The 10588-nt window shown below is 41.5% G+C and overlaps 1 protein-coding gene across 2 annotated transcripts in view; it reads right to left on the bottom strand.

Annotated features, from left to right (window-relative positions):
* TTC21B (tetratricopeptide repeat domain 21B) overlaps positions 1-7993 on the bottom strand; it is a 94692-nt gene extending 86699 nt beyond the window's left edge. The window contains exons 1-4 of one of the 2 annotated variants that reach the window (XM_018064033.1): positions 7868-7977; positions 3430-3852; positions 2389-2518; positions 2189-2299 (exon numbers count right to left, since the gene is read on the bottom strand). In XM_018064033.1, the coding sequence (XP_017919522.1) occupies positions 2189-2299; positions 2389-2518; positions 3430-3486 (298 nt within the window). In that variant the 5' untranslated portion in view covers positions 3487-3852; positions 7868-7977. Of the gene's footprint in view, positions 1-2188; positions 2300-2388; positions 2519-3429; positions 3853-7867 lie in introns of both variants that reach the window. The other variant, XM_018064040.1, reaches the window with a different exon arrangement.

Consider the following 10588-nt stretch of genomic DNA (forward strand, 5'->3'; position numbering starts at 1 on the left):
TCTAAACAATACTTCTGCTTCCATCTTTTTAGTGTCCTGGAAATCACATTTTGCAACAGAACCAGTACTCTTGGGAATAACCAATTAAATGACAACTTGTTTCCAGGAAGAAAATATTTTGTTACCTTTTTTTTTTAGGCTTACTGACTACATTTTTTTGGGCTCCAAAATCACTGCAGATGGTGACTGCAACCATGAAATTAAAAGATGCTTACACCTTGGAAAAAAAGTTATGACCAATTTAGATAGCATATTGAAAAGCAGAGACATTACTTTACCAACAAAGGTCCGTCTAGTCAAGGCTACAGTTTTTCCAGTGGTCATGTAAAGATGTGAGAGTTGGACTGTGAAGAAAGCTGAGCACCGAAGAATTGATGCTTTTGAACTGTGGTGTTGGAGAAGACTCTTGAGAGTCCCTTGGACTGCAAGGAGATCCAACCAGTCGATTCTGAAGGAGATCAGCCCTGGGATTTCTTTGGAGGGAATGATGCTGAAGCTGAAACGCCAGTACTTTGGCCACCTCGTGCGAAGAGCTGACTCATTGGAAAAGACTCTGATGCTGGGAGGGATTGTGGGCAGGAGGAGAAGGGGACGACAGAGGATGAGATGTCTGGATGGCATCACTGACTCAATGGATGTAAGCCTGAGTGAACTCCAGGAGTTGGTGATGGACAGGGAGGCCTGGCGTGCTACGATTCATGGGGTCGCAAAGAGTCGGACACGACTGAGCGACTGAACTGAACTGACTACATTAGCTTTCCTATGCATACTCTCTGCTGCAGCTATACACACTCCTGCTGGAGCACAGAGCAAGGGGATCCAGGGAGCAGCCTAGTCCTGAACCATTTTGACATATCTGCCCACCAAGTTCTCCTGTCTGACAAATATGCTTTATACTCAAACCCTACAAGATCAATCTCCATTTCCACAAAACCCTCCCAGCCTACTGCTATGGATAAACAGTACATGCCATTTTCAATTAATTATGGATTCATCTGTTTTATTTTGTATCATTTTACTTAATAATAACATTAGCATTTAATCTCTGTAGGTTTAACATTTTCTTTCCCAACTAAATTATAAACTGATAATGCAGATCACTTCTTACAATTCTTGTGGCTCCTCTTCAGCAATCCCCAATGTTTTCAACACCAGGGACCAGTTCCAGAAAGACAATGTTACCACAAACTTGGAGGGGGCTGGTCTGGGAATGATTCAAGTGCATTACATCTATTGTGCATTTTATTCCTCATCCAATACTGCCACTGATCTGACAGGAGGTACTGGTCTACCACCCTAAAGTTGAGAACCCCTTGCTTTATCTCATACAGTCCCTTGAAGAAAGTATCTAGTTGTTAGATCTGTTTACAAGATAAACATATTAAATAACATCTTATTGATTTTTACACGTATATGTGTGGGAAGGATGTAAATGATACTCTAATTAAGAAAAAACTGTTTTCTATTATTTAAAAAAATTCTATGACATTTGGTAAGTGTCCAATTACTTGAAACAAGATCTTTTTATGATGCTATTAGCTGTTACTAGATATGTATGGATGAATACAATATTATTTCTTTGTTACTACCTAAAATTTTAATACTGTTCTACCTCAGCCATTAAGATACACTAAATATTAAGACAGTTTGCATAATTTTAATTGCCGGTTTATGTATAAAGTTCCTTATATAATCTAATCATATCTCCCAACCTACTACTGGATAAAAATTTACTGAGTATCTTAAAAAGAGCTAACCTCCTTGGGGGATATAAGAGCTTTTAAGAAGCTTAAGATATAGTAGAAGAGGGGAAACGCATTTAACTATATATGCACATAAGTTAAAGTCGGCTGCTACAGAGTAATTTAGGTATAAGCCTGTTTTGAGTGGTCCTTTTTTGGTTTAACCATTGGTAATACATAGTCACCTTTGTATTAAGTCAAACAATACCTACAGACTAATGAAACTTCTGCCATAGGATATAAGAAATATGAAAGCTAGAGAAGACTCATATTTCTTGTGCTTAATAAACTTAAGGTCTTGTTAGGACGATAAAACAAATATGATATTAATAGTATCCACAGAATATATAATACAGTATGAACAGACTGAAGGTTAAGGTAATTGACAAAAATCAAAATAAACTGAGTAGAAAAAATGGTCTAAGCATTATACTTAAATACTATACCTGGATTAGGGCTCATTTTATGAGCATATATCAGTGCAATTAGAGAACAAAGTGATACATCTTGTTTGTTTTTAATAGCCTCAAATTCTCGAAGAGCTTCTTGAATTTTACCTGAAAATCAAAACCACAAGGTGAAAAATTATTCTTGGTGCAAAACAAGAATTTAAAACTTGCGGGAGTGCTTAATAATTAGCACGTACCTTCCATTAATGTAGCATAGGCATGATAAAACCTGAAGACTGGGTCACTGCCATAGCTCTTCATTCCCTCGCTGGCAACAAGTAACACATGGTGGAAATATCCCTCCTGACAGTAGTAATTAATCAAAGCCTAAAAGGAAATAAAGTTAAGAGAGATTCCAATGTTCTGAAATACTCTAACAAGCAGGCATTAATCTAAGATCTTGAATAATCTAAAACTTACTGTATTTTTTTTTCTAAGTTCCTTAAAATATTGTTAAAGGCTGGCACTTAGTACTAAGGAACGTAGAACATAATGAACATAAGACTACTAAAATAACAATATTTTCTAATAATTTCAGTCTTTTTCTCCTAAATGCTTTCTTAACAATATTGAAGTCAGAGTACTTTCAATTACAAAAAAAAGTTGAAAAAAGACCAGAGGCTTCTATAGTCAGACTATAGGTTTCTTCAAACAAACAAACAAACAATACTTCATTTCTATATTGTTGTTGTAGCATCACAAAGTAACGACCTATTAAACCCAGCAATTTATTGTCAAAGATTATGTTTTCTGAGTTCCACAATAAATAAATGTCAGTAAAACAAAGAATCTATTTTTTAAAGGAATTCACTCTCTTCAGGCTTTTTTAAAAATTATATTATTCATATACAAGGCAGAAAACTACTATCAGCTATGCTAAGTCGCTCCAGTCGTGTCCGACTCTTTGAGACTCCATAGACTGCAGACCCCCAGGCTCCTCTGTCCACGGGATTCTCCAGGCAAGAGTACTGGAGTGATAGCCATGCTCTTCTCCAGGGGATTTTCCCAACCCAGGGATCAAACCTGTGTCTCTAATGTCTCCTGCACTGATAGGCAGGTTCTTTCCCACTAGCGCCACCTGGGAAGCCCACTACCCGCTATGCTTCATACCGTTTTCCTCAGGATCTTATCTAAGGCTTAGTTGCCAACCTAATCAAAGAGGGAAACCATCCTCCATACTCCCCATCACTGAGATACACCTGATTCACCTCCGCGAACCAATTCAGGCCATTCCATACCTGTCTAGTGTGACTCTTCGGCTGGCTCATCTGTGAGAAACACAATGAAGCACTCATGGACAGGGTTCAGATGAGTGTCTATCCAGCTCCTTTTCTCCCCCCACAGTCTACTGTTTCTGGAGGGTTACAGTCTGAGAGCTTTTCTAGAACAGTCAGGCAAACGTCCTCCGTAGCCTTCACTATGATTCCCTCCTCCGGTTGCCGTTCTCTGGTCCCGTCTCAGCCACGGTTTCTTCAAAGCGTGACTCAGATGCCATTTCCAAGACCCCCACAGCACATCTCAGAAGAGCGCAGGTTTCCTCCAGAGCCGCTCCCCTCAGGTTGCAAGTGATATTTTGGTTTGCCACAACTAAGGACACTTTTGGGGCTTCCCTGGGGGCTCAGATGGAGACTCGGGTTGCATCCTTGGGTTGGGAAGGTCCCCTGGAAGAGAGCATGGCAACTCACTCTAGAATTCTTGCCTGGAGAATTCCACGGACAGAGGAGCCTGGCAGGCTACAGTCCACAGGATAGCAAAGAATTGGACACTTTTAATATCCTCTTACTTGATTTTCTGTTCAGCATTTAGTATCGCTAAGCACCTATATAACTCTCCTGAAAGGCAGGGGCATGATAACATAAAAAGGACATGGATTTTCAAGTAAAAAGACCTGGTTTCAAATTTCTGGTCTATCCGACAGCACCTCAGTTTGCTCACTGATAAAACGCTGGTAGTCATTTACAAGTTATTGTGAGAATTAATTGAATTATCATACTCAATTCCCCCTATTTGGGGGGGGGGGGGAAAGTTCCTCCAAACTCCATATGTTGATGATATTAAAACAAAAACAAAACAGAAAAACGTGTCAAGACCTCTCATCGCAGCTCCAGATTTCTGTTTTCAGTTTCTCCACCACCCAAGCCATACACCTAGTGAGAAGTTCTCTCTTCCTGTTCGCACAGCCCTCCTAAGTCCAACCAGTTAGCAGGCTCTTCTGTTGCTCTAGTCTACTCCCCACTCCCTGCACCAGTTTCTACTGTCTTGGTTCAGGTTAGAGCGTCCAGTCCCAAAACATCTACTGAGTGCCAGACACCGGACAAAGTACAGTGACTATAAAGACGAAGAAGGCATGGTTCTTGTCCCAGAAAAGCCCCAGAAATGCTTAAAATTTTCAACTGAGACTAGAATCTAAAGACTATTTGACCACACATCTATAGTCAATTAATCTTCAACAAAGGAGTTAAGATGGTGGAGTTACAGATACAATGGAGAAAAGACCATCTCTTCAGCAAGTGGCGCTGGGAAAGCCGAACAGTGGCATGTAAATCAATGAAGTTAAAACACAACCTCACACCACATATACAAAAAAACCTCAATGACTTAAAAACTTAAAAAAAAACATGACACCATAAAACACCTAGAAGAGAATTTAGGCAAAACATTCTCTGACATAAATTGTATCAATTGTTTTCTTAGGTCAGTTTCCCAAGACAATAAAAATAAAAGAAAAAATAAACAAATGGGACCAAATCAAACTTAAAAGTTTTTGCATAGCAAAGGAAATCATAAAACGAAAAGGCAACCTATGGACTGGGAGAAAATATTTGCAAAATATTTGCTTAATATCCAAAATATACAAACAGCTCATACAACTCAGAAACAACAACAAAAAAACCCTAACAACCCGATAGAAAAATGGACATAAGACCTAAACAGACATTTCTCCAAAGACATACAGATGGCCAACAGACACATTAAAAGATGCTCAACATCGTTAATTATGACAGAAATGCAAATCAAAACTACAATGAAATATCACCTCACACCAGCCATCATTAAAAAAATCTACAAATAACAATTGCTGGAGAGAGTGTGGAGAAAAGGGAACCCTCCTACACTGTTGGTGGGACTGTAAGTTGGTGCAGTCACTATGGAAAACAATATGGAGGTTACTCAAAAAATTAAAAATAGAGTTGCCATATGATCCTGCAATCTCACTCTTGGGCATATATCTGGAGGAAACTGTAATTCAAAAAGGTATATATACCCCAATGTTCACAGCAGTACTATTTACAATAGCCAGGACATGGAAGTAACCTAAATGTCCCTCAACAGAGGAATGGATAAATAACATGTAGTACATGTATATACAGACACGTAATGGAATGTTAATAATAAAAATGCCATTTTGCAGCAACATGGATAAACCTAGAGATTATCATACTAAGTGAAGTCAGAAAGACTAGTAACATTCCACTTATATGTGGAATTAACATGCAACACAAATGAACACAGAAACAGATTCACAGACAGAGAGAAGAGACTGGTGGTAGCCAGGGAGGAAGGGAGACAGGGAAGGGACAGATTGGGAATTTGGAGTTAGCAGAAACTATTATATAGAGAATGGATAAACAACAAGGTCTCTACTATAGCACAGGGAGCTGCATTCAATATCCTGTGATAAACCACAATGGGAAAGAATATGGAAAATTAACTCATTTAACTGTAAAGAAGTAACTCAGTTAATTATAACTGAGGCACTTTGCTGTACACTAGAAATACAACATTGTTAATCAACCATACTTCAATAAAACAAAGTTTTAAAAAGACTGAAAAGTAGTGTAGCAAATGCAAGAAAAGAGCTTATAAACTGCTTTGGGAATGCAGGGGAGTGAGGCTGGGGTATGGGAGGAGAGAAGAGTAAAATTCTTGGGGAGGACTTAGAAACTGATTTTATTCACAAACTCCTACTTCCTACATACATCCTCTTACCTATTCCTCTTCATGATTCATAAGGAAGTCGGCCAAAAGAGGAACTCAAACCACACAGAGGGCAGAATTAAGCCATGATTCACCGGGACCGGGTGAGGATGGAGAGGACTAAAACCATCCTTGCATGCTGGAGCGGGGACTGGCACACTGCGGCCTATGGGCCACATCTGGCCTGCTGCCCGCTTTCACACAGCCAGCAAGTCAACATGTTCAAATGGTGGAGGAAAAAAAAAGAGAAGAAAAATATAACATATGAAACTTACATGAAATTCAACTTTCAGTGTCCTAAGTAAAGTTTTATTGGAACAAAGCCATGCTCATTTGCTTAAGTATTGTCTATGGCTGTTTGTATGCTACCATGGCAGACTCAACGCTATGGTCGATAATGCCTGAATATGTACCACCTGGCCCATTATAGAGAAAGTCTGCCATTTCTAGAGGCTTAAATAGAACAGAGATAATTGGAAGAGGAGGTTGGAGAAAAAGCTGGGGTCAAGAAGGACCTCCTATTGAGTTGATTCTCTAGTCTAAGTGATGACACTTAAGACTAGAACATGCTAAAATCAACACTTTTTAGCATGAGAAATGTTTTTATTGAAAAGTTCATTTAGGTGGCAATTTGAAGAACTAATGTACAGGGACGGGGAAAGCTCCACAGGAAAATAAAGTTTCAGACAAAAAAGCAAAAGACACTATCACTTGGCTAAGTGTTCTCCATCCGCTCATCACCAGCAAACACGCTACACACTGCATTCACCTGTTTATGGACTAACTCCTCCCCTCCTCAAATGTAGAAAAATTTGAGAGGGTTTTTCTTAGCTTTATTATTGCAGGGCTTATTATCTGCAGGGTTTATTATCTTCAGGGCTTAGAACAATGCTAGACACATGGGACACATTCAATAAACATTTGTTGAATTAATTTAATTAAGGTTTTCGCCAGCAGTAGACTATAAAATCGATGAAGGCGGGGACTGTTCTATTCATTACTATCCCCAGTTCCACTGGACACACACAGTGAGCCCTCCTTCAACATGTGTTAAACAAGGGAATCAGTGAACAAATGAATGGAGATCATGATCCTAAAAAGTAACTTATTTAATTTCCAAGTTTCATATCTTTGTTTTCGTAGCATCATTTAAGTGGATCATTAAATATTTGCCGAAGAGATGCATCAGTGATAAACAGAGAAGTTTTTGTTCAGTCGCTTAGTCGTGTCCGACCATCACCCTAATACTTCATTTTCAAGCCTATGTCTTTAATTGATTTCATAAAATCTTTTTGCTCCTTTACTGTCGCTGGGGGATTGCTGACACTAGTTTGCTGGAATCCTTAAAAATCGCACCTCGCCGTCGCACTCGGTGTCATAAAGTGACTAAAAACCTTATGTGCAAACAAGGTACCAAGAAAGTAAACACGACCAGCAGGGTAGGACAAGCACACTAACGGCAATTCGGAAAGCAGCGCGTGGGGAACGCTGCCCGACACGCAAATTTTTAAGCAGGGTCGGCGGAGGGAGAGCAGGCGATGTAAATCACAGGCCGGCGCCCCAAACGGGGACACCCAGCCAGACTGGGCAGCGGGCACAGCAAGTAACAACGGCCTCGCCCGGTCGGCGCGCTTCCCCACGCCCCCCAGCCCCTCGCCATCCCCCCACAGCAACACGCGGCTTGTCCTGCCCGCTCACCTTCAGCCCCTGCGAGTCCATGGCTTCCCCAAGGCCAGGCCGCAGGCCTCCTGATCGAGCGCCTGCCGAAGCCTAACAGCAGAGACAGGGGCTCCAGCCCTGCCGCCCAGGCCCAAACTCGCTCGGGACGCGGCGGGAGGGGCGGCGCGGACCCGAGCCGCCATTGGCTGCCAGTGTGAGGGGGCGGGCCCTCGCGGCAGGGATTGCAGGTCCAGGCGCCGGCGGGGAGCTGGAGGGAGGGCTGCGCATGGGGAAGGGGGCCGTACCCACCGGATGCCCGGGAGGTAGAGAGGTCAAACGCAGAAACGACCCTAGGAGGGCGGTGGGAGGGGGGGTCCCCAGGATAAGAAATTTAAGAATGAAGGAAATGGAAGAGAGCGGACGGATAAGGGCAAGTCTGTTTCCCATCACTGACTACAAAGAAAGACACCATTTTCTGCATGCTAGAGAAGAGGCAGGTTCCCGCAGTGCGGCTGTTTAGAAGGCCTCACCAGCTCAGGAAAAAGCCTTGAACTTTCACGTGTAGTAGTTGCATTATGGCCTCAAGGTGGCGCAGAAAAATCACACTTGGGCCTATCTTTGCAAGCATTGCTGGAAATCTCGCGTTTCCGGTTAGAATGCACTTTAAATTAATCCTTAAAAAAAAAAAAAAAAGCTATTTTTTACTCCCCGATAATGCTGCTGCTGCTGCTAAGTCACTTCAGTCGTGTCCGACTCTGTGTGACCCCATAGACTGCAGCCCACCAGGCTCCCCCGTCCCTGGGATTCTCCAGGCAAGAACACTGGAGTGGGTTGCCATTTCCTTCTCCAATGCAGGAAAGTGAAAAGTGAAAGTGAAGTCGCTCAGTCGTGTCCGACCCTCAGCGACCCCATGGACTGCAGCCTTTCAGGCTTCTCAGTCCATGGGATTTTCCAGGCAGGAGTACTGGAGTGGGGTGCCATTGCCTTCTCCGCCCGGATAATGAGAGGAGCTAATAAAGTAACCTAGTTTTTCAGTTAAAAATAATATTGCCGATTTTAAACAGAATAGATTTAATCTCTACGCAAACATTTATGTTTGTACCAGTTAGGCAACTGTCAGTTGCTGATAGATTTCTTAAGTTATTTAGTGAATTAAATTGAAATGTAATAAGAGATTTCGTATTTCTGCTTAAAGATATTTTCAAAGTAAGATTTGAGGTTTTGGTAATCTTTGTAGAATCTTTACACGGATTCCAAATTTCAATCCTAATTATTTTAATTTAGTTGATATAATTCAGAGTTGCCTTAAGCAGATCTTAAATTTGTTAAGCAGTCAAAAGACATTAACCTTTTTATATGCCAGGAGTTTAGGTAATGTCAATCTTGTGGGAAAGAATGACTAAGATAACAGGCTCCAATGCTAGGCAATATTTCTCACTGGTTTTCCTTAAGAGTGCATTCTTCTCAAAGAGGCACATATTATTTCATAAAGACTAGTTCTTATTTGTTTGTTTCCATCATTTATAGTCAAGCTAAATGTTTGTGGTGATGGACAGCTGGTATTACCTGCTGGTCTGATTTTCTGAGTCTGCGGGTTAACCCATAGTTGGTATGCAGCAGAGAATACCAGAAACCAAGGTCCTCATCAAATAATGCTGAAGCTGAAGCTCCAATGCTTTGGCCACCTGATGCAAAGAGCTGAGTCATTAGAAAAGACCCTGGTGCTTGGAAAGATTGAAGGCAGGAGGAGAAGGAGAAGATGGAGGGAGAGATGGTTGGATGGTATCACCAACTCAATGGATATGAGTTTGAGCAAGCTCCGGGAGATGGTCAGGGACAGGAAAGCCTGGCGTACTGCAGTCCATGGGGTGACAGAGTCAGACATGACTGAGGAACTGAACAACAAGGTCCTGGTCAGCATATATAATCTTAAACTGTACGCTTTTAGTTTCAAGTAAAGAGTCCATCTGGAAGAAAATTTCTGAGAGTTACAGTTAAAGGAGCAGATGATCAAGGTACCTTTCTGAGATCTTTAAAGTCTAAACTTGGACTGTCAGACCACTGGAAGGCAGCACACGTACACCATGTTAATTTATGAAATTCCCTTCATTCAGTTTTGTTCTAAGGTTAAAGTATTTAGCACAAATCACCATATCTGGCACTCCATGAGTGTTTTTTGGATTAAAACTACTTTGGAAATTTGCTTTGATACTCCTGGTAACTCGTTCCTTGTGTAAGGTTCCATGGTCTTTTGTTCCCATCGGCTTCCCTGGTGGCTTAGATGGTAAGGAATCTGCCTGCAAAATGGGAGACCTGGGTTCAGTCCCTGAGTTGGAAAGATTCCCTGAGAAGGGAATGGGCACCCACTCCAGTGTTCTTGCCTGGAGGATCCCATGGACAGAGGAACCTGGTGGGCTACAGTCCATGGGGTCACAGAGAGTGAGACATGACTGAGCAACTAACACTTTATTCCAGGCAGATGGGACAACCATTCCTTCTAATACTTTCTCTTTCTTTGCTCTGAGCCCTTTCTCCATCTGAAAAAAGCCTACTCTTTTTTCAGAATTCATCTCAGCTCTTACTCTCTATGAAGCCTTTAATGATTGCCATAACTGATTGAATGTGTGAGACTGCATGGCACAGTGGCAAGAACATGGTCTCCTAGACTGAGATGAAACCCCCTGGTGTGCTGTTATTTTCATAACTTGGGAAGGTTAATTTCCTGAGCTTAATCTTCCATATTTACTAAAGAAACTAAAT

Source organism: Capra hircus, chromosome 2 (genome assembly GCF_001704415.2).
Source record: "Capra hircus breed San Clemente chromosome 2, ASM170441v1, whole genome shotgun sequence".
Classification (NCBI taxonomy): domain Eukaryota; kingdom Metazoa; phylum Chordata; class Mammalia; order Artiodactyla; family Bovidae; genus Capra; species Capra hircus.